Source organism: Ascaphus truei, chromosome 20 (genome assembly GCF_040206685.1).
Source record: "Ascaphus truei isolate aAscTru1 chromosome 20, aAscTru1.hap1, whole genome shotgun sequence".
Taxonomy (NCBI): Eukaryota; Metazoa; Chordata; class Amphibia; order Anura; family Ascaphidae; genus Ascaphus; species Ascaphus truei.
The window spans coordinates 8,247,491-8,272,087 of record NC_134502.1 but is presented as its reverse complement, the minus strand read 5'-3'; the positions used below and the strand labels follow the sequence as shown (position 1 = coordinate 8,272,087).

Genomic DNA, 24,597 nt, shown 5'->3' with positions numbered 1-24,597 from the left:
CCTCGGGTCAAACCAGCAGGCCTTCTTCTTCCCTTACCCATTCCAGATCGCCCCTGGAACCATATTTCTATGGACTTCATTGTAGAGCTTCCAGACTCCAAAGGAAAGAATACGATTCTTGTGGTCATTGATCGTTTTTCCAAACAGATGCACCTTGTTCCCTTGAGGGGTCTTCCAAATTCCTCCAGGCTTGCGGATGTTTTCATCCAGGAGATTTTTCGTCTTCACGGAGTGCCTGCAACCATCGTCTCTGATCGTGGGTCCCAATTTGTGTCAAGATTTTGGCGAGCCTTTTCCCGTAAAATGGGTATTTCACTTCAATTTTCCTCGGGATACCACCCACAGACCAATGGGCAGACAGAGAGGACCAACCAAAACCTGGAACAATACCTTCGGTGTTTCATAACCGATACACAGGATGATTGGATGGATCTGCTTCCTTGGGCTGAGTTTGCTCTTAACGCCCTTCGCAATGACTCCACTCAAGAATCTCCCTTCTTCATAAATTGTGGTTTTCATCCTTCCCGCCTACCCTTCTCCCCTCTATCCTCAGGAGTACCAGTGGTTGACAAGCGCATCTCCCAGCTGAAAGACTTATGGACAAGGATTCAGGAGAACTTAAAGGTGGCTACAGGGAGACAGAAACTCCAGGCAGACCGCCTTCGACGCCCGGTTCCGGAATTCGTCCCAGGAAACAGGGTTTGGCTTTCTTCCAGGAATATCCGACTAAAGGTTCCGACCATGAAGCTAGCACCTAAGTTCCTCGGTCCCTTTCCTGTGGTCAGGAGGATTAATCCTGTGGCTTATCGCCTACGCCTTCCACCCTCGATGAAGATTCCGTCAGTCTTTCATATATCGTTGCTTAAACCAGCATTCCAGAGTCCTCGCTTTTCTAAGACTACGTCTCCTCCACTTCCTCTTCTGATCCAAGGTCAACAGGAGTACGAGGTTCAGGCTATCGTGGATTCTAGGATTTCCAGAGGTGGAGTACAATACCTGGTCCACTGGAGGGGTTTGGACCAGAGGAACGTTCCTGGATTCCCCACCGGGATCTCCACGCACCTCGACTCATCCAGGCTTTCCATCGTAAGAATCCCTCCAAGCCATCTCATGGACGCCCGGAGGTCGCCCCTGAAGGGGGGGTACTGTAAGGGTCTGGGAGTCACGCCGCCCTCGGCGTGCTCCTCACTTACCGGCAGCTCTGACGGGTCCTCCCGTGGCACGCAGGCAGCCTCTCTCCGGAACGCCAATCACTACTCCACGTGGGCGTGCGCGCGCGCACGCCAAAACTCCCCTTCTACTCTCGGTCCGGCGGCTACGCTCGGTCACGCGGCCGCAACACAGCTACACAGAGGCACGGCCACACGGAGCCGCACCAACCCCTTAAAGGCACAGCACCTCAAACCATTGCTGCAATCCAATGCATTCTGACTACTGGGCTTTATGGCTCCTCCCCTGAGACTCATGCTGGACCTATCCCTGCCTGTAGCCTGGCCCTTCCACACACCCCTACTTTGCTGCGCTGCCATTGGACCCGCTCTCCTATATATACCTAACAGTGTCACTGACTCGTTGGCTGAGCATAGAACCAGTTGTTCTCCTCACTCTCTGCCTTCCTAGTCCTGTCTTGTCCTGTTTTGTTTTTGCAGTCCTCCTCGTGTACCGAACCGGCTTCCACTACGTCTACCTGCACCTATGGCATCCCGAACTCGGCATACGGCAAAACGACTCTCCGCACCTCTGGAATCCCGATCCTGGCAAACGGTAAAAGATTACGTCCTTATCTCTACCCCGGACTTTGCATACAGCACCCTCTACCATCCGTACCTCTCCTGCCCCGATCCGAACTCCCAGATTACTCTACTCTCAAGACGTGCCCTCGTGGCTGTGGGTGGCGTTATATCCTATCCCACCTCAGCACCGCGGTCCCGTCTCGTTTGTGGTGAGCACGCCCTGACAGTTGCCCACTGTCACCCATCCTAAGTCGTCTTTCGGCGTATGGTGCGTTGTGGGGTCTGTTACGCTGTTTACAGACTTTGTGCACTCTCAAGATGTCCCTACCGAGCAGCAGCAAGATCTTGGCACCTTGTTCTACCGGCGGGATGTAGTTGGCTATTCCTCTGAGGTGCGGGTGATGGCGTGCCATGTCTGGTGTGGGAATCTCATCCCTGTTTGCAGCCATGTGGTTGCACTCGTTAAGTGTGGGGAGAGCTATCTTCACTCTGTTATCCACTGAACGTATGATGTAACCACTTGCTCTTCTCCCTGTTGTCTCAGTTGACCCTGCACAGGTTCTGAGGGTGTAGGGTGAGGCATTGTCTTGTGAGTTGAATAAGTTGAAGAATTCCGTCTTTGCCAATAATCTGTTACTTTGATCGTCGAGGATTGCATACATCCGAATAGCCTTCTCAGGTTGTCCCTGGGGGTGCACTGCGACAAGGCATATTTTGGAGCAGGACATTTTGTCACTTCGTTTTCCGCAAAACTCGGTGCACTGAGACGTGACAGATGTTGGCTCTCCTTCTCCTTCCTCCCTGCCATGCTCCGCTACGGAGGATGGGTTGTTGAGTTGGTGGAGTGTCAGCGCCTCTGGATGTAGAGATGTTACGTGCTTGTCACTTTTTCACACTGCACATTTGATGGCCTCTTTACAGTCCTTGGCTAGGTGAGTCGTGGAGTCGCAGCACCTGAAGCAGTCTCCGAATTCTCCGAGTAACTTCTTGCATTCCTCTAGGGACTTCATCCTGAACCCAAATCATCTGTTAAGTGGGTGTGGCTTCTTGTGTATGGGACATTCCCTGTTTGGGTCCCTTGGTTTTTCGTCTCCGGCGACCGACTGATCTGGAGTAGTTTGGGTCGTGGGAGACACGCCCGTCCTGTGGACCGAGATGGGTGTTTGAGTGTTACCGTATCTCACCACTGGTCTCTCATTCCTCAGGCTGCTTGCACTGTGTGTGGTTTGCGCACCCAAGATGAAACTGGGATCGTACTTTGTCCTTGCCACTTCGTGGATTTGGATAGCAGGTTGAGCTCTTCCCTTGCTGAGAAGCCCAGGATCTTGATTGCGTTCTTGAACGTGAACTTCCACATCCGGTAGTTCTCAGGACGGTCGTCAAAGTTGGTGAGTCCTGTTTGCACCATGTCACACCGGATCATGTACTTGGCCATGTCTGTCAGGCCTGAGGCATCGGCGTGTTGGTCGCGTTCTGAGGTAGTTACCGAGAGGGTCCTTGCGGTCGCCTCTTCCTTGGCGTGGATGTGTGTTGACTGCTGGTCGCTGTGAGGGGCTGTGGTTTCCCGTGTGGATGTATCTGGAGAGTAGGCAGTTATGCCTTTGAGGGTGGTTCAAGGGGTGGAGGACAGTTGGGGCACGTGTCGAAGTCCCGATCGGTGCCTGAAGAGGCTGATGTGCAATTGGAGGAGACGCCGAAACATGAAAGGTGGTCCAGACCCCGTTCAGCGGGGACCTCCGGGGTATGCTCTTGGGGGGGTACCGAAGAGGGAGACTCTCTAGAGTCTGGGCCCGAGAGGCCTAGGGAGACCCGTTGGTGGGCTCCCTTATTTGAGGGATATGTGGGGTGGATGGACCGCACGCGGTTTCTTTTAGAAAAGGATGATGTGGTGGACTACTGGTGGGCTAAAGGGGAGTTCACGCCCGCCGAAAGAAGGAAAGAATTACAATTCAGGTGGTTCCTAATAGGCCGAAACGAGATTGAACCAATGGGTCCTGAGATGTTATCAGACCCTGTGGACCCAGATGAGCCCTTGTCCTGGGTATTACCAGGGAGAGCGGGGAACGCCAATTTAACTAGGTGTAGCCGGGCTGAAAGGGCCATTACAGCTAAATACAAGAACTCCCATGGCTTGGAGTATCCATACGTCCCAGAACCCCTCATGCAGGAGATTGAGGATAACAGGGACCAATGGTTAAGGGAGACCATAGAGGAATACATGGTCAATAAGGGGGGTGCCATTACTGGCAGTAAGGCGGAGGAACGGATTGAACACCTAATAAGGGTGTGGAGCATAGGTTTATAAACACAAGGTGGTGTACCGGCCTGAGAGGGGTTTGCCGTGTAGTTATAGCGTGACGGTCCTGGACATGGGGGGTCGGGAGGTTAAGAAACCCGATCCCCGGCACTATTATTAGGAAGTACAGGGTAGCTGTTGCGCGAGTTCGTGGCTGCTGGTCGGGGCGCGCTTGGCGCAATGTGTTTTCCCTGAAGCTGTAAAGTTACAATAATTATGTGTGTGTTTTCATTTTACAGTGCTTCCTGAAGAAAGGTACTTCAAATTTAGGTCCCAGCCGGGGACGGTGGGATTCACCAGGGGGAGAATTTAACCATGCTGTAAAATGGCTGCAGTCATCTCTCCTGCTGACAATAAGGCCTGGTAAGTTATGGGCATGCCAGCAGTAATTATGGAGGTTTGCCCTCACACCCTGGTGAGGTGCCCTATGTATGGATGGGAGTGGTCACATGCTCTGAATCCATAATTAGTGATGTCAGAGTTGTGTCAGCCCCCAGAGGATACATAAGGCACAGCACTGATCAAAAGTTAGGGATTAGGTAATAGGTTCTTCCCAGTTCTGGAAGGAGTGAAGAGTGATTAAGTTATAAGTTGCTGATTATGAGTCTGTGACCAGGGACCTGGCACAGGGTAGATATCCCTGCGGGGATAGGGAATCCCTACATTAGGAGAACTATACCTTTCAAAGGGAAGCAGCTGAACAATTATGTGTGGCTAAATACACCCATTGTGGAGGGCAGCTAGCCCACATCCATCAATAAAGATGTTCCTGATTAAAGACACTCTCATGTGTAAGTGTGGAATAATTGCACAGAGAGGAGCACCACGGAGGAGTTCCTCACCAGGACCATCCACAAGCTCACGCTGGGATCCTGATGAGGTGGAGGCGCTGCACTGGATCTAGGTAGGACTCAAGTACACTACCTCAGCTGCCTGTCTGGGTTGGCAATCTCCACACCACATCATGCGGGAGACTCAGGAGTCCTGTTGCCAACAGGTGCACCACCAGACATCACACTGTAATGGGGACTGGTTAGACCACAGGGGCCAATATGAGATTGGGTGGGTCAGGCCAGGTCAGAAAACCCGTTACATATAAATATATATATTTATTTATTTATTTTTAAACCATTGTATGTCCGTGTCTAGGGGCAATCTGATTGGTCCGTCGGTCCATGGGCCGGCCGCCCTCCCACAGCTCTCATTGGCTCACCCCCCCCTGTGTCCCACCCCCCCACGGCTCTCATTGGCCGGTGTACCTCGCCCATCACCCCCCTACTCTTGCCTTTCACCCCCCCTCCCACTCTTGACTTTCACCCCCCCCACCACTCTTGCCTTTCACCCCCCACTCTTGCCTTCACCCCCCCACTCTTGCCTTCACCCCTCCCCACTCTTGCCTTCACCGCCACCCACTCTTGCCTTCACCCCCCCACCACTCTTGCCTTCACAACCCCCCCACTCTTGCCTTCACCCCCCCACTCTTGCCTTCACCCCCCCACTCTTGCCTTCACCCCCCCACTCTTGCCTTCACCCCCCCACTCTTGCCTTCACCCACCCCACTCTTGCCTTCACCCCCCCACTCTTGCCTTCACCCGCCCCCCACTCTTGCCTTCACCCCCCCACTCTTGCCTTCACCCCCCTCACTCTTGCCTTCACCCCCCCACTCTTGCCTTCACCCACCCCACTCTTGCCTTCACCCCCCCACTCTTGCCTTCACCCGCCCCCACCCCCCCTCACTCTTGCCTTCACCCCCCCCCACTCTTGCCTTCACCCACCCCACTCTTGCCTTCACCCCCCCACTCTTGCCTTCACCCGCCCCCACTCTTGCCTTCACCCCCCCCCCCACTCTTGCCTTCTTGCCCCCCCACTCTTGAATTCACCCGCCCCCACTCTTGCCTTCACCCCCCCCACTCTTGCCTTCTTGCCCCCCCACTCTTGAATTCACCCCCCACTGTTGCCTTCACACCCCGCTCCTGCCTTCACCCCCCCCACTCTTGCCTTCACCCCCCCACTCTTGCCTTAACCCCCCCCACTCTTGCCTTTCACACCCCACTCTTGCCTTTCAGCCCCCCCACTCTTGCTTTTCACCCCCACCACTCTTGCATTACAGTCACCCAACCACGCACCCACCCGCGCACCCACTCAGTCACCCACCTGCGCACCCACTCAGTCACCCACCCGCGCACCCACTCAGTCACCCACCCACGCACCCACCAGCGCACCCACGCACCCACTCAGTCTCCCACCTGCGCACCCACTCAGTCACCTACCCACGCACCCACTCAGTCACCCACCCGTGCACCCACTCAGTCACCCACCCATGCACCCACTCAGTCACCCAACCGCGCACCCACCCACGCACCCACTCAGTCAACCACCCGCGCACCCACTCAGTCACCCAACCGTGCACCCACTTAGTCACCCACTCAGTCTCCAACCCACACACCCACTCAGTCACCCACCCACGCACCCACTCAGTCACCCACCCACGCACCCACTCAGTTACCCACCCACGCACCCACTCAGTCACCAACCCGCACACCCACTCAGTCACCCACCTGCGCACCCACTCAGTCACCCACCCAAGTACCCTCTCAGTCACCCACTGCGCACCCACTCAGTCACCCACCCATGCACCCACTCAGTCACCCAACTGCGCACCCACCCACGCACCCACTCAGTCAACCACCCACGCACCCACTCAGTCACCCACCCACGCACCCACCCGTGCACCCACCTACGCACCCACCCATGCACCCGCTCAGACGCGCACCCACTCAGTCACCCACCCGTGCACCCACTCAGTCACCCACCAGCGCACCCACTCAGTCACCCACCCGCGCACCCACCCAGTCACCCACCCACGCACCTACCCACGCACCCGCCCACCCGCGCAGTCGCACACCCACTCAGTCACCCACCCGCGCACCCACTCAGTCACCCACCCGTGCACCCACTCAGTCACCCACCCGCGCACCCACTCAGTCACCCACCCGCGCACCCAGGGAGACACCGCCTAGCTGTGAAGGGGGGGGGGATTCCAACCCGCCCACCCAGGGAGACACCGCCTAGCTGTGAAGGGGGGGGGGGATTCCAACCCTACCGGCCACACCCCCCCCAGTGACACACACACACACACACACACACACACACACACACACACACACACACACACACACACACACACACACACACACACACACACACACACACACACACACACACACACACGTATTATGGGACATACCATGTTATATACGCATATACATACTGTACACACACCTCTCTCTTTCCCCCACCCTGGGTGAATAGTTCTCATTGGATGGAGACTCAGGCTGTGGGTGTTATTGTGCAATGTGTATGTACCGTACTGAGACAAAGTATTTGTAACAGAATCACTTCCTGTCTCTGCAATTTGTGCGAAGTATAGAAGGATAAGGCTGTCGTCGTCGTCCCCTCTCTATCTGATTATCGCTTTTCGGGTGTCTGGAGTATATTCTGGTGAGTATATTTAGTTTGGGGCAAGGGTAATAAGGCAAAAAAACCTTTCCCCCTTTTAATCTTATTTCTCGTGTTAGTTACATCCTAACCCATCATATACAACACCACCCTCTCATATACTCCCACTCACCCCCTTTCATATACAACACCCTCTCATATACTCCCACTCACCCCCCTTCATATACAACACCCTCTCATATACTCCCACTCACCCCCCTCATATACAACACCACCCTCTCATATACTCCCACTCACCCCCCCTCATATACAACACCACCCTCTCATATACTCCCACTCACCCCCCCTCATATACAACATCACCCTCTCATATACTCCCACTCACCCCACTTCATAAACAACACCCTCTCATATACTCCCACTCACCCCCCTTCATATACAACACCCTCTCATATACTCCCACTCACCCCCTCATATACAACACCACAATCTCATATACTACCACTCACCCCCCCTCATATACAACACCACCCTCTCATATACTCCCACTCACCCCCCCCCCTCATATACAACACCACCCTCTCATATACTCCCACTCACCCCCCTAATATACACACCACCCTGTCATATACACCCACTCACCACCCTCATATACAACACCACCCTCTCATATACTCCCACTCACCCCCCTCATATACAACACCACCCTCTCATATACTCCCACTCACTCCCATTATATACAACACCCCCTCTCATATACTCCCACTCATCCCCTTCATATACATCACCCTCTCATATACTCCCACTCAACCCCCTTCATATACAACACCACCCTCTCATATACTCCCACTCACCCCCTCATATACAACATCACCCTCTCATATACTCCCACTCACCCTCCCTCATATACAACACCACCCTTTCATATACTCCCACTCACCCCCCTCATATATAACAACCCTCTCATATACTCCCACTCACCCCCCATTATATACAACACCCCCTCTCATATACTTCCACTCACCCCCCTTCATATACAACACCACCCTCTCATATACTCCCACTCACCCCCTTCATATACAACACCACCCTCTCATATACTCCCACTCACTCCCTTCATATACAACACCACCCTCTCATATACTCCCACTCACCCCCTTCATATACAACATCACCCTCTCATATACTCCCACTCACCCTCCCTCATATACAACACCACCCTTTCATATACTCCCACTCACCCCCCTCATATATAACACAACCCTCTCATATACTCCCACTCACCCCCCATTATATACAACACCCCCTCTCATATACTCCCACTCATCCCCTTCATATACAACACCATCCTCTCATATAATTCCACTCACCCCCCTTCATATACAACACCACCCTTTCATATACTCCCACTCACCCCCCTCATATATAACACAACCCTCTCATATACTCCCACTCACTCCCCATTATATACAACACCCCCTCTCATATACTCCCACTCATCCCCTTCATATACAACACCATCCTCTCATATACTTCCACTCACCCCCCTTCATATACAACACCACCCTCTCATATACTCCCACTTACCCCCTATTATATACAACACCCCCTCTCATATACTCCAACTCACCCCCTTCATATACAACCATAACCCTCCTCATATACAACCGCACCACCTCATACACTCCCACATTCCCCTCTTATATCCCCTCCTATACTCCCACTCACCCCCTCCAAAACTTTCACTCACTCTCCTCATATACACCCCACCCACCTCATATACTCCCCCTCCTCCAATCCTCCCCTCATTCTCTTATCCCCCTCCTCCTCCTATTCCTCCTTCTATCCCTCCCCCTTTCACCTCCTATCCTTCCCCCCCCTCCTGCTCCTATCTTCTCTCCTGCTCCTATCCTCCCCCCCATATCCTATCCCCCCCCATATCCTTGACCCCTCTGCTATCCTTCCTCCTCCTCCAATCCTCACACCCTCCTCCCATCCAGCCCCCTCCTCCTATCATAGCCCTCTCCTCATCCTATCCACTCCTCCTCATTCTATCCCCCCTCATCCTATCCCCTCTCTTTTCCCTATCCTCCCCTTCACCCCTCTCTCCTATTCCCACCTCCTTTGCCCCTCCACAAAAAAGCAGTGTATGTATATCTACTGTGTGTTTAAATATAGAATGTAAGCTCTGTGGGACACACTGATTACAATGTTATGCATAGAAGTAGTGTGAGTGTATATATAGAGTGTAAGCTCTGCGGGGCAGTAACTATCTCACACTGATTACAATGTTATATATAGAAGTAGCGTGAGTGTATATATAGAGTGTAAGCTCTGCGAGACAATAATTCTCTCACTGATTACAATGTTATATATAGAAGTAGCGTGAGTGTATATATAGAGTGTAAGCTCTGCGGGACAATAATTCTCTCACAGTTTTTAACTTTTTGCGTAATTACGTTTTTGTCCCAGATTATAACCTAATAAAGGGAGAAACTGTTCTTGATCGTTCATATGATGATAATAGTTCTCACTCGGGTCCTGACTCTGCTCTGCAGCTGTATCCTGTTGTACTTCCTGTTGTACCTTGCAGTACAGGCTAAAGAGGAAGCCGTTCTTGGGTTAGCCGCTGAATGCGTGAGCCCCTGGCCGAGGTGATCAGCCTCAGGCATCAGACACGTTGCTGGTGACACGTGACCCCTCCAGTTTATACACTAACAATCCCCATGATAGCAGTGGGCGATCAGGCCGCAAATTTTGCTCGACAGCACATATTCAGGACCACCTATTGACTACACCCTCCTACCCTCCCCCCCCTTCATTCCCCCTCCACCCTCTTTCCCTTCTCTACCCTTCCTCCCCCTTCTCTCCCACACTCGCCCCTTTCCTTCCCCCCTCATCCCTCCTCCTTTACTCTCCCCCTCCTCCTTCCCCCATCCTCTCCTTCCCCCTTCTCCTTCCTCCCCTCATCTTCTCCTCCCCGCTCATCCTCCCCTCCATCCTCTCCTCCCATCCACTCCTCTGCTCTCCTCATTCCCCCCATCCACTTCTCTGCCCTCCTCTCCTCTGCCCTCCTCTCTCACTCTTTCTCACCTCCCCCTTCCCATCTCTTCCTGACCCCTCTCATGCCAATCTCCACCCTTCTATGTCCCCTCCTCCTCCTCTCCCCTGCCTCCCTTCTCTCCTCCTTTTCCTCTTCCTCTCTCCCCATCTCCTCCCCCAGCCTCTGTCCCCTCCTCTTTCCCTTCCTCCTCTCTGTAACGAGTGCTCACCACAAACAGAAAGGGACCGCGAGGCTGAGGTGGGGGATATTAAGATTCACCGACCTACAAGCGCGTAACCGTGTCTCCGGAGGGCAGAGTGGAGGTCGTGTTGCCGGTGTCAGGGTAGGAGAGGTCAGAATGGGCTTACCCTTACCGGGAGAACCCTCCCATTAGCCAATACAAACAGAGGCTCGTCATTTGGCCGATGTCAGAGGAGGGGGCGTGCCAAGCCGGCTCGAAAAGCCGGGTGGGAAATATGCATTAGCCAATGGAAAATGCGCCTACGAGTGCCATCTTCCCTCGGCTATCCTATTACCACCCGCTGGGCAGGCTCCACCAAGTCTGACAGACTCAAAAGGTGTCCCCACATGGTGCCCTTTGTTTTCTGGACCTGGCTCTTCGCCCCTTCCTCGCCCACCAAATGGTTTTGTCACCTTTAGACATCCTCCCTCCTTTGAACTCCGATGTCTATCCAGACATCCTGGCACCGATGTGGATGCCTGGGCTGACTGCATAGACATTTATAGGAAGTGCACCAAACACAATAAAATATATTTTAATACATAATATGTCTTGGCGAGACCCATACCTGTGAGGGAAATGAATAAGAGCTCGAAAACCAGGAGTTTGGGGGACACTGGGGAGCCCCAGTGTAATTCCACCCGCGTAACATGCCTGCACGCCGGGGAGAATTAGGGGATTACCGGTAACTTTGGCCCCCGAACTCCAGCAATCAAAATAACTGATTTTCTACCCAAATATTCCACCCAAGACTTGCACTCCTGAAGTTTCAGGACTCTGGGACAAAGGAAACATGAAAAGTGGAAAAGCAGGGGTCACTAACTTTTGCATGCTACATTACACAGTTCCTGGCTTATGGTGCTATGTAGCTGCAAGGGACCCAAAGTTTTCAGGGGTAACCAGATGGGCCTAACCTTTATTGTATAGCCTGGTTACTCCCCACCATCACACCCTCATTTCCCCCACCTCAAAAAAGCTGTTTATGTATATTTACCGTGTTTATATAGAGAGTGTAAGCTCTGCAGGACAGTAATTTTCGCTCACACTGTTTACAATGTTATATATGAAGAAGTGTGAGAGTATATTTAGAGTGTAAGGCTCTGCGGGACAGAAACTCTCTCACACTGATTACAATGTTATATATGGAAGAAGTGTGAGAGTATATTTAGAGTGTAAGCTCTGCGGGACAGTAACTCTCTCACACTGATTACAATGTTATATATAGAAGTAGTGTGAGTGTATATATAGAGTGTAAGCTCTGCGGGACAGTAACCCTCTCTCACTGATTACAATGTTATATATAGAAGTATTGTGAGTGTATATATAGAGTGTAAGCTCTGCGGGACAGTAACTGTCTCACACTGATTACAATGTTATGTATATATATTTATATACATAACCTGTCTTCTCCTTCCCACACAGATTGACACACTGGATTGAACTGGTAGCATTAACTTCATACTGCGTTTTTAAAATGTAGTTATTGACACGTAATTTTACAGCCACCTTTTAAAACAATTTTTTTGTTGGTGTGGGGGGGGGGGGGGGGGGGGGGAGGGGGAGGTGGTAAGAGCGGATGGATTTACATGAGAGAGTGTAATGTTTCGCTATGTTGTACTAATACTCAGAATTTTAGCAGCAACTCAACAACGGCTTCCTCTTTAGCCTGTACTGCAAGATACAACAGGAAGTACAACAGGATAGAGCTGCAGAGCAGAGTCAGGACCCGAGTGAGAACTATTATCATCATATGAACGATCAAGAACAGTTTCTCCCTTTATTAGGTTATAAGCTGGGACAAAAACTTAATTACGCATAAAGTTAAAATGTGTGAGATAATTATTTCCCCGCAGAGCTTACACTCAATATATACACTCACACTACTTCTATATATAACATTGTAATCAGTTAGAGAGTTACTGTCCCACAGAGCTTACACTCTATACAGTATATACACTCACACTACTTCTATATATAACATTGTAATCAGTGTGAAAGTTACTGTCCCGCAGAGCTTACACTCAATATACACACTCACACTACTTCTATATATAACATTGTAATCAGTTAGAGAGTTACTGTCCCACAGAGCTTACACTCTATACAGTATATACACACACTACTTCTATATATAACATTGTAATCAGTGTGAGAGTTACTGTCCCACAGAGCTTACACTCTATATATACAGTACACACTACTTCTATATATAACATTGTAATCAGTGTGAGAGAGTTACTGTCCCGCAGTGCTTACACTCTATATACACTCACACTACTTCTATATATAACACTGTAATCAGTGTGAGAGAATTACTGTCCTGCAGAGCTTACAGTCTATATATACACTCACACTACTTCTATATATAATATTGTAATCAGTGTGTGAGTTACTGTCCCACAGAGCTTATACTCCATATATACACACACACACTACTTCTATATATAACATTGTAATCAGTGTGAGAGAGTTACTTTCCCGCAGAGCTTACACTCTATATACACTCACACTACTTCTATATATAACATTGTAATCAGTGTGAGTGTGTTACTGTCCCACAGAATGTACACTCTTTATATACACTCACACTACTTCTATATATAACATTGTAATCAGTGTGAGAGTTACTATCCCTCAGAGCTTACACTATATATATACACTCACAGTACTTCTATATATATAACATTATAATCAGTGTGAGAGCATTACTGTCCCACAGAGCTTACACTATATATACACACTAGACTAGAATAAGGATGTCCATTATCAGTGCTACAGAGCCTATGTGGGGAAAATATTCTGTTTTCACTATTTGTAAAACAAATTTTGATAGAAGGTTATGAGAATAGTAATACAAACACCACCAGTGGCGGAGATTGTAGTGTGAGCAGTAAATGCCTCCTAAATAAGGGTATGGAGTCCTGGGGGAAGTATAAGGAAATCACAACTAACCCGGCCAGTAAGGACAGGAGGAGGCGATCCCCTCCCCTCGGAATGACAAACCCTGGAGGAAATAATCAATAAGACCGTTGATTTCTTTTCAATCCTGAGAGTATCCGATGAGCATAAAAAGAGCATAAAGTGAGTACTCACGGCGTGGTGGTGTAAAACTCCAGCAGCGCGCTTCCTGCTGTTTGGGTCATAGTAGTCATAGAAAAGGTATCCACTGAAGTGATAAAGCACATTTGGTGTGAAACGCGTAGGAGGCTCTGCACCTCCTTTTTTGTTATGCTGGTTGGGCAATACATTTTTCACTTTTTATACCACCTGTCTCCCATTTTTCTTAGCAGTGCGCTGCTCTATGCATTTTTGCATTTTCTCTGCTGTATCCACCCAAGTGACAAAGAACGCAGTGCACTGCAGGAACAGGCTAAGGCTAAGGCAGCAAAATAATTAAAAAAACATTTATTGATCTCGCAGCATAGGAGGAGTAAATGGGACAGTGAATCTCTGACGGGTTTCGTTCTCAAAGGGCACTTTATTAAAGAGTGAATTTCCTTGGCGTCTCAGCTGTTAAATACACATCACGAGGGGAGGGGACACTGCGCACGCACGCACGCAGCCATCAGCAGCAGAAGCAACACCTGATTCTGCAGGTGACGGCGCACAGGTAGTGCCAAGCGGCCCCTCTGTGTCGGAGGACAATCCAACATTGATATTGATAATAGAAATGACAAAACAAGAAGAAACAAAAACATGTATGTAAGCACAAATAAATATTACATACATGTAATTAAAGACGGGATAAAAACAAGGGCCCGGACGTGTCCGAATTTTAATCTTGATATATCCATCTGGTGCAACTGGAATCCAATTGAAAGAGATACTTGTTAACATAGTGTCTTAACTAGAAATAATAACATCACAACACTTAATCATATATAATAACACTGAGGACATACAGAAAGATACAGTACATTGTACAAACAGTCGTTTGGAATACGTTTGGAATACGTTCTGGGAGTAGCGCTGGATAGTGAAAACGTTGTAAAGGGAGTCCCATGTAAATCAGTGGCGGTGAGCGTTGGATGACGAATTCAGGCGTCGGATAACGTATTCCGGCATCGAAAAATAGCCCTTAGTGTTGCATTGTAAGGCGTTGGATATGCCATTCGTTGTAAAGTGAAACGTTCGTTCGTTCGTTCGATAACGAGGACTACCTGTATGTTTAAACAAAAACTTAGTCATTTTGTGCACCAGTGTTGGCTCAAGAGGAGATCCTGTAAAATATACATATAGAGGACATAAGCAATGACTAGAACAAGGATAATGAAATCAGATAAAGGTTATTGTGCATATTGACATCATCAATCTGAATTCCATATTATGATCATGATACTGTAGGGGTTTGAGAAATAAAAAACGGTGGTTAGAGTTTGATCACTGAGAGAAAAGTAGAGCTGGAAGAGGTAAAAAATAATTTATTTAAATAGGCCTGTAGCCAAATATACTGACAAATAAGTGAATCCTCCAACGTGTTTCCTGCCTTGTCGGCACTTTATTTTTGATAAATTATTAAAATAATTTATTTAAATAGGCCTGTAGCCAAACATACTGACAAATAAGTGAATCCTCCAACACGTTTCCTGTCTTGTCGGCACTTTATCTTAAAGTGCCGATAAGGCAGGAAACGCGTCGGAGGATTCACTTATTTGCCAGTATGCTTGGCTACAGGCCTATTTAAATAAATTATTTTTTATTTGTACCCACTTCCAGCCCTGCTTTTCTTGCAGTGCTCAAACTCTAACCACCTTTTCTACTTCGAGTACTTTCAGATTGAAGCACGCCTATTGGGAACCAGAGCGTCCGTGGATGTGAGTATACCACACGGTCTCATTCAACTCTACTTTTGTCCATAGCCAGTGCGGTTTTGCGGATATCCCTTTAACACAAGCAACGGTGAGGACAGACGGAGGGAGAACCCTTACGGAGCCCCATAGGGGACAGATTACAGGAGCCGACCGGAAGACATTCAGCGGTGGGAGCCACATCGGAAGGTGCATGAGAGCGGAAGCATATGGCCACATCCCCTCCCGGTCAGGAGAAACCTAAGGGAGACGCATATTACGCTTAATATATCCAGTGGGACTGCACGGAGCCAGGCAGTGATGGTAATCCATCACCATGAGGTGACGGCGGTGGTCGGGTCCTATTGCGAGGACATCGGAGGTCTCTACAGACGATCTACCCCATCCCCGTTGCCAGAAAGGACCCCGGAAAGCCCTTATTCTATGGGGTATACAACATATGGAGGAAGGGGGTATAGGGGTCAAAGCACACATGGGTTAACCATAGGAGGTTAACAGAGGTACAACACATGGCTAGAGACAAACCGATATACCACCTAATGCCACGCAATACCTAACACTGTATACAGGCTATTTATACTATTTTGGATACTGTTGGACTTGAATACAGCTTACTGTTTATTGGTTCCAGCTATAAAGCACATATGCTAAAGACGTTTTTTTAAAACATTGTGGAATATGTCTTGCGGGACTTTTGCAGCATCCCTATAGGATTCTATATCCTACTACAGTTTGAGAAATAAAGACAACATTAAGGACATCAGCAATTCCGGCAGTAGACACATTGGAGAATATATAGAACTAAGTCAGAAAATGTTTGAGCTCCCAATCAATATTCATACACAGTGGGTGAAGAGATCTCAGTGTATATATCCAGAACATCTCTCTACAGTTTGGTGTAGACTCACGATTGCCACCTCTAATCGGTGGTAGGATATGTTCCAATGCACTGAATGTGAAAGTATCTATAGAGCCCAAAAAACATTTTGAGAAGGGACTTGAAACTGGATATTTATCATCATATTTCTTAATAGATCTAAGATGTTCAGCAATTCTGACTCTTAATAGTCCTACCAATGTGTCTACTGCCATATCCGCACTTCACCATATAAATAACAAAATGAGTATTGCATGTCATATGTGTCTTCATTTTGTAATTAGTTTTTGTACGTTGACATCTAATGAATGTCAGAGGAGCTGCATGTCTGCACATACTGCAATTTCCACACGTATAGGAACCTGCAGGAGGTGGTGGGGTTTGCAGTTATTGAAGTAGGAGATTTGAATAAAATAAGGGCTAAGTAATGTCCAATTGTTTTAGCCCTTCTGTATACAAATCTGGGAATGGTTTTAGAGCAGTTCTGTAGATCAACATCGAGCTGTAAAACACCCCAATGTTTCTCACCGATTGATCGTATTTAATTAGAATGTTTGCTATAGGTGGTAATGAGCAATGGTGGAGAGTCATCAGTTCCCTTATTGTCATTTTTACCAATCCTTTTCTTTTCAGTAGATTGTAACAAATCAGATCTATTCATCTCCAAGGATTGTTGAAAAGCTTGTTGGACATTGTTTTTATTATACCCCCTAGATAAAAATCAGGATTTTAAATCTTCTGCTTATGCTAAATAAATCTCTCAATCAAAACAATTGTGTTGAAGACTCAGGAAAACAAGTCTATTTGGAGGGAAACCATTGATAAGGGGTAAGAGAGTAGAGCAGAGTAGGGAGCAGAGCTAGTTTTGGACAATTCCAATGTGCTGATTGGTCAGGGATCTTCACCAGAGCTCCCTATTGGACAGAGGAGGTGGAGGAGGGACCAGGACACAGCAGGTCATGGTATAAAAGGCAGGAGCTGATACAGTTCTTATCAGTCTGTTTGTGATCATCTTTCTGCAACATGTCCCTTTGTCTTCCAGCTCTTGAACCAGCTCCAGATGGTGAGTATTTAGCTAAATATATTACTTTACAATTCATACTTTGATATTTTATTTATATTGGGCGTTATTTGGCATGACTTGTTTGTTAGAATGCCAATGTTTGATGTTACAGTTCAATTAACTTGTACTAATTACGTTTGCTTGTTAAGTTTTAGTTGTATGTATATCTTTATAAAGCACTAAGCAAAGTGTACTCAGCACTGTGCACTGACAATACAGTACCGGGAATTATAATACCATAAGCACAACAAAGTCAGACAATAGGAAAGAAAATCCATGCCCACGAAGAGCTTACAATCTAAGTGGTATGTTGGGAAATTTACAGACAGCAGGTGAGGGAATACGTGCAGTAGATGGCAGCGCTGTGACGGTGCTCGTCTCCGATCAGGAAGCGGACCCGCAGGGCTGAGGTAGGGATGCAAATAAACTGACCAGGGACCCGGGACAGAGTCCTATTAGAGTATCCGTAGTCGGTAAGCAGGCAGGAGGTCAGTGCTGGCGGCAGTGGTGAAAAGTCCAGACAACAGGCAAAGGGTCAGGGCAGGCGGCAGGCAGCGAGGTCGGGGTCATGGTCTGGGGTCAGCAATAGGGATTCCAAATGAACAGGCTAGCCACAGCAACAGGCTAGCCTCCGGAAAAGGGAAGCCACAGGGATGGCTCACGAACAAGGAAGGCTCAGCCACAGGCAAGGCACAGCAACAGGAAGAGGGAAGGCTCACGAACAAGGAAGGCTCAAGCACTAGAACCTAAGGTGGCCAGAAACACAAGGAAACATATATGTAATTCTCAGGCAGGGGCTGGAATCGCTGTCTGCTATTTAAGCTCTTGAACAGGGGCTGCCAATATAGCAGGCTGCCAGCAACCAATTTTTTCTGCCGTCAAAAACAAATAGCCAAGTGAGCGGGGATACACCACTTATCGCCAGTTTCAAAACTTGTGCAATTCTAGTAGCCTCGATAAGGTTATCGAGGATTATCGAGGCTCTAGAATGGCAATTTACTCCGAAATCCCTCTCGCCAGAAAAAGTTGGCTTGAAGCTGCCAAGAAGCCCCAGAGGCGGCGCCGAGAGAGGGACAGAAAAAAATGCATATCTCCTGCCTGGGATTGATGCCGGGGTCTCTGGAGCTGATACACATTAATACCAGCACCAGAGGAAACCCCCGGCATGAATCAGATGTAGGAAAAATGCATTTACAGGCAACTTCATTACCGTAGCGGCTAACTGCTATGTCAATGAACGGGTTTAACAACCAGTGCCGGTTTATTGTTGGTAGTGGGGGTAGGTGAAGGTGGTATTTGGCCCTTTGTGGGTGTTTAGGCCTTGCGGGGGGGTTGAGGGTGGAGTTAACCCCTTCATTACCTTAATCCCTCCTGCAACACCCTGTAGGCCTAAACATCCAACCTTGGGGCTACTGGTCCCTTCACCCTATCCCTCTACCCTCAATAACTCATACAGTACAGTAATGGGCAAAATGACTATTATCCAGATATGGATAATAGCTCATTTGCCCATTCAAAATCAAACCTTAGCCAGCCAGCATAAATAAAGTAAATAAAACTTTCTACTTACCCCTGCCTTCATGAAGGGTGTCCTCATCAGCATACTCCAGGTCCATGTCCTCTATTGGAAAGCGAAAATTACCTGGGTGCTCTCTCTGCAATTATTGATAATAGCGTAATATAAATATATTTCCCCAATCAGCAGACCCTACGTGAATCACAATTCCCATGCACGAATCTGGGGTCACTGTCCGCAGCTCGAACCCTAATGGGGACTTTTCCTCGTCCCCAAACGATAAACCAAAAAACAAAGAACAAGGGGGGCGCGGATAAGTATCACCAAATAATAAATATTAAATATTAAAATAGCCGACACTGAAAAGGTTAAACTGGCTATTTCATATAGCCAGAATTACCTAGTACCTAGTACATGCACAAGGGTCCTAATGAACCACAGTCAATGCACTAACGCCGGTACAGTATGACCAGGGATAAGTGTAATAATGAATGAATGAATAATTTGAGTAAATAATTTGATACTCACACGGGCTTGTGTGAGCACATGTATATCTGGGTTTCCTTGTCCTCATGATGATGAGCCATCACCGCTTGTCCACTTGGGGGATCCCTTGATGTACTTCAAACGGCCTCTCTTCCGCCTGGTTAGCCTCTTTGTTCCCAACGTCAAGGGTGGCATCACTGTATTCTGATCAGCTTGTGCTGTACTGAAGCCGTATACAACTCATCCCGAGTTGTGTGGAAAAAAGCAAGCAGGAAAAAAGTGATACAATAACACTGATACCTACTGCAGAGAGTAATACTACCTGTAGGGTTAGAGTACAGGCCAGCTGGGGATAAAGCTGAACTCCCTCACCACCTGAGGCCTGCACATGAGTTCATCCAAACCACAGTCAATGCAGCTCACCAGATGTACCTTACGTTGGGAGAGTGGACGGAAACAGCGTAAATATAGTAAAGATACTCACACGGGCTTGTGTGAGCCCAGGCACATAGGAAGGTCTTTTAAGGTGATGGTGGAGCAATCCTTAGTGTCACAACACACTTTGGCTTATGGGGCAGTAATAAGCTGGATACGTCTTTGTGTAAAAAAGTCCCAGTTTAATAAAATAAAATATAAACATTAAAAGTACATAAAAAGTAAATGAAACCTCCTGCCAACCGCACCAATGTTCGTTCAGTACGTCCCCCTCGCAGCATGTGCTCCCTCTGCGTCCGGATGGCGCCTGACATGCAAGGGCTGGAATGCACCGACGGGCTGCTCTTCCAGGTTACGGTGTCCCCAGAGGTCCAAAAAGAATGGAGCAACGCATTTCGCTTTGTTCTAAAGCTTCTTCAGGCTCTCTAACAGTCGGATGTCTCTGACGGGTCATTTATACCCCTTCTGTATCCTCATCAGCTGGTAATTAGGCAAATCAAGCTGAGCTGAACCTCCATGGTACTGGAATAGACAGACCCATATTCTATGGCTCCAATGTAAGTATTGGGAGTGACCCCTAGTGGTCAATCAAATGTAAGCTATTATGATGATCCTCCCTGGTGTTCAACTCGTATGAAAGGTTGCTGGTACTGGACACCGTCACAGCTCAATGCTAACAGAGCATTTAGTTTACAGTCCTCCTATTTAGCACATATACATAAAAATCTGGAATCATAAAGGTGTTCTGAAATCACATAGCTCATCAATAATGTTTAACTCGTGTATGGCTTGGCTAAAACCTGTCCTAATCAGTATAAACTGTACTAAAATAACAGTCATTCACACATACTACCCTATCTGAGAAGGAAAGTTCTATAACTGCATGACCCTAGTGTGCATCTCTTTAGAAAAGGTGGCTGGAACCTGTCACACTCACAATTGAATGTATCTAAGTGGCAACCCTCATAGCTGCCATGAGAGAAATTCACCAATAACTTTCCAACCTACTAATAACCCCCTATCTAACCAAGTATTAAATTCGAGACTCTCTGCCGAGTCTAACAATCACTTAATATACCAATGCAGATGGTATATACTACAAATAAATCAATAGCACCACCTAGTGTCCTAATAATGGAAACACATGTTCCAATGCAGTTACCAGTACAAATAAATGATGTATAACCAAGATAACATACTCTTACTAAAAGAACAAGAATGGATTAATTCGACCTGCTAAAAAACCTTAGAAAAAAATAATATGACGATTGTGGTGTGTCCATTTCCTAAAAGAAAACAGACAAAATATATTAAAAGCAGATTCGTTTGAAACATAACAAATTAATTTAAATAAATGCCCCCAGATCGATGTCAACATTCAGACCCAATGGGGTCATGGTCTTGAGTTTATAGATCCAAAAAGTTTCTGCCCTACTGAGTTTATTTAATCTATCCCCTCCTCTAAGTCCTTGGGGGATATATTCTATACCCCTGAACCGTAGTCCGTCCGGTTTTGCTCCATGAGCCATCTCAAAGTGTCTGGACACGCTGTGAGTTGCCAATTTTCTCCGGATGTTGCCCATGTGCTCCAGCACGCGGATGCGGGGGCTCTTGAAGTCCGTCCAATGTACTGGAGACCACATGGGCACTCCAGGAGGTAAACCACATATGTAGACCTACAATTTATGAATGTTTTGGTTTCAAATTCTACCCTCGTGAAATTGGGTTTGAAACTTATGGTCTCCTTGGAAGCCTGGGTGCACGCTTTACACCCACGGCAACCGAAGAACCCCACCGGTCGTGGTAGCCAATTTAGTGTGTTGGCTTTTGGTTTGTTCTTAAAGTGACTTGGTGCCAATCTGTTTTTAAGGTTCGCACACATAGTAAAAATCCCTTTTGGCATTGTGGCTGCTAGTTCTTTTGGGATCGGATCCATCTGTACCAGGTGCCAGTGTTTTCTAATGATTCTCCTAATCTTCTCTGCATCCTTGTTAAAACCTGTCACAAATGGGACGTTGAATTTCTCGTTATTTTTTTTCGGCTTAACTACTAGTAAGTCTTTTTATCTTAATGCTGAAGCTTTATCTATTGCTCCCTCAACGATAATTGGGTCGTATTTTCTCTCCATAAATCTTTTCTTTAGGATTTTTGTTTGGTCTTGAAAAAGACTATCATCTGTGCAGTTCTTCTAATCCTACGGAACTGTCCATATGGGATGTTCTCAATCCACTGTTTGTCATGACAGCTTAATTTGAGATGACATCTAAGGTCAACAGAGTTGATGAGGATTTTGTTTGATTCATGTTAATTTTCCTATAATACAATATAGTTTCAATATTATATACACATTTTTGTTGCAAATTAAATATTAATTACATAAAATGATGGGTGTTTCACATTAATACACTTTCTCTCAACCCAGGGGGAGCATGTGGGAAAAAACAACAAGAAAAACACACTAAGTGCAGACAATAAAGTACAATGGTGAAACTTGTATTTAAAGCTTGGCTCTTATGTGCTGCCTACTCACAAGATGTCAGTAGGGTAAAAGCAGTGACAGGATAAGTGGAATCTGATGAGTCTTTCTGGACACAGACAGGAAGCAGCTAGGACTTGGATATCAGGTGCAAATGTACATGGAGAGATAAAGAAAAACCTCCATGGTGCAGATCAATGGTATAAAGGTAATTTTATGAAATACTAAAAAATGTGCACTTACAAGGTTAAAATACAATATTAGCGTTTATCACTTAACAAGTGAATAGGAGTGTTAAAGATGGTTGCCGCAGCTCACCGCACCGCCGACGTCCCGAAGTTGCTGTGTCACAGACTTTCCGTTGTTCCCTCTCCACCATGCAGTGTGGGGATCACCTCCAGCAGTATCTCCGGCGCGACACGTCCCTTCCGGTAGGCACGATCAGCTCCGTCGCGTCACTTCCGGTCCGGCACAGGATTGACAGCTCGCAGCACCAATCCTCTCACTTCCTAGGCGGGTCCACTCTACGCGTTTCGCCAATAGAATGGCTGGCTTCGAGCATACTCCTTTAACACTCCTATTCACTTGTTAAGTGATAAACACTAATATTGTATTTTAACCTTGTAAGTGCACATTTTTTAGTATTTCATAAAATTACCTTTATACCATTGATCTGCACCATGGAGGTTTTTCTTTATCTCTCCATGTACATTTGCACCTGATATCCAAGTCCTAGCTGCTTCCTGTCTGTGTCCAGAAAGACTCATCAGATTCCACTTATCCTGTCACTGCTTTTACCCTACTGACATCTTGTGAGTAGGCAGCACATAAGAGCCAAGCTTTAAATACAAGTTTCACCATTGTACTTTATTGTCTGCACTTAGTGTGTTTTTCTTGTTGTTTTTTCCCACATGCTCCCCCTGGGTTGAGAGAAAGTGTATCGATCATCTGGGACCAGCCAAGACAGTCCCTTCCAGAGGGTCTGAGCAGGGGGTTACAACTTTTAATATATATTTTTTCACAGTTGCACTATTTTTAGTCACTTTAAATTTAACACTATTATATGTGTATTATATATTCATTTTATTATTAGTGAACACTAGTATTCTATTAGCGCCTGTTTTCACCATCACTTTGTCACATTACATGTTTCACATTAATAAACAGGATCATTTTATCTGTAATGTACAAATTATCCATCAAAATTAGAAATGAGATAACAAAAGTGCACAGAAATGTTGCTGTTTTATATTTTTTATCTTTCCATTTATTTTTCTCTGTAACCTATTTTTTCATATTTGTATTTATTCTTATTTTAGCAAAAATGTAAAAACACATTTGACAGCATTTTCCATTTGTATAATCTTAATTTCACAATTTACAATGAATCATTAGGTAGTATTTAAAAACTTTTATACAGACTGATTTTGATGTTGATACTACTTTATATTTTAGCATCACATTATAACTTTTTAGTAACCTGCTGTAAAAGATGCTCACCCAATAGAAGGGACAGATAATCAAATATATCAGGGATGTACTGATTGCAGTCGGAGAGATGCCACAAGACACACTTATTTGAACACTTAAAGGCTCTGAGAAATTAAAGAGGCAGCTATGGTCCTGATGATTTTGTTCCCCTGCCAAACAACAACAATTGGAGAATTCTCTTTTTCAGGAACCAGTTCAGTTTGATAACGTTGCAATTTACGTCTCCAAGAACGAGTGGGATTATTTAACAGAAGAACAGAAGAAACTTTACAAGGATGTGATGATGGAAAATTACCAGACCCTCAGGTCTCTGGGTAAGAAAAAATTACCCTAAATACAGTATGTCAAATGAGAATATATATTTATAGTTAAAAAAAATTGACTTCCAGAACTACAGGAACTGTGTGTATATCTTTATTTATATACAGATGCAGCGGACGTTATCCGACAATTTATAGAATTGGTTTTCGAGACCTGCCTGTGATCCTCGCTAGTTTTGCCGCAACAGACAAATGGCCCATTGGAAAAACACAGAAGGGGTCCCTGCTGTGTGAATCCTACCGAGGTCTACTTGTCTGTAAGAGACGCGCAGTAAGAGATAGGCTGTATCAGTCACTCCACCTGCGCGCCTCTAACAGGCGATCGCGGGGGTAATTTAAATTTTACCATTAAA

The 24,597-nt window shown here is 46.8% G+C and overlaps 1 protein-coding gene across 2 annotated transcripts in view; it reads left to right on the top strand.

Moving 5' to 3' along the window:
* Positions 1-7,312: 7,312 nt before the first annotated feature.
* The window catches only part of LOC142471228 (uncharacterized), a 43,034-nt gene continuing 25,749 nt past the window's right edge, over positions 7,313-24,597 (top strand). The window contains exons 1-3 of one of the 2 annotated variants that reach the window (XM_075578030.1): positions 7,313-7,530; positions 15,636-17,520; positions 24,112-24,238. In XM_075578030.1, the coding sequence (XP_075434145.1) occupies positions 17,518-17,520; positions 24,112-24,238 (130 nt within the window). In that variant the 5' untranslated portion in view covers positions 7,313-7,530; positions 15,636-17,517. Of the gene's footprint in view, positions 7,531-15,631; positions 17,521-24,111; positions 24,239-24,597 lie in introns of both variants that reach the window. The other variant, XM_075578029.1, reaches the window with a different exon arrangement.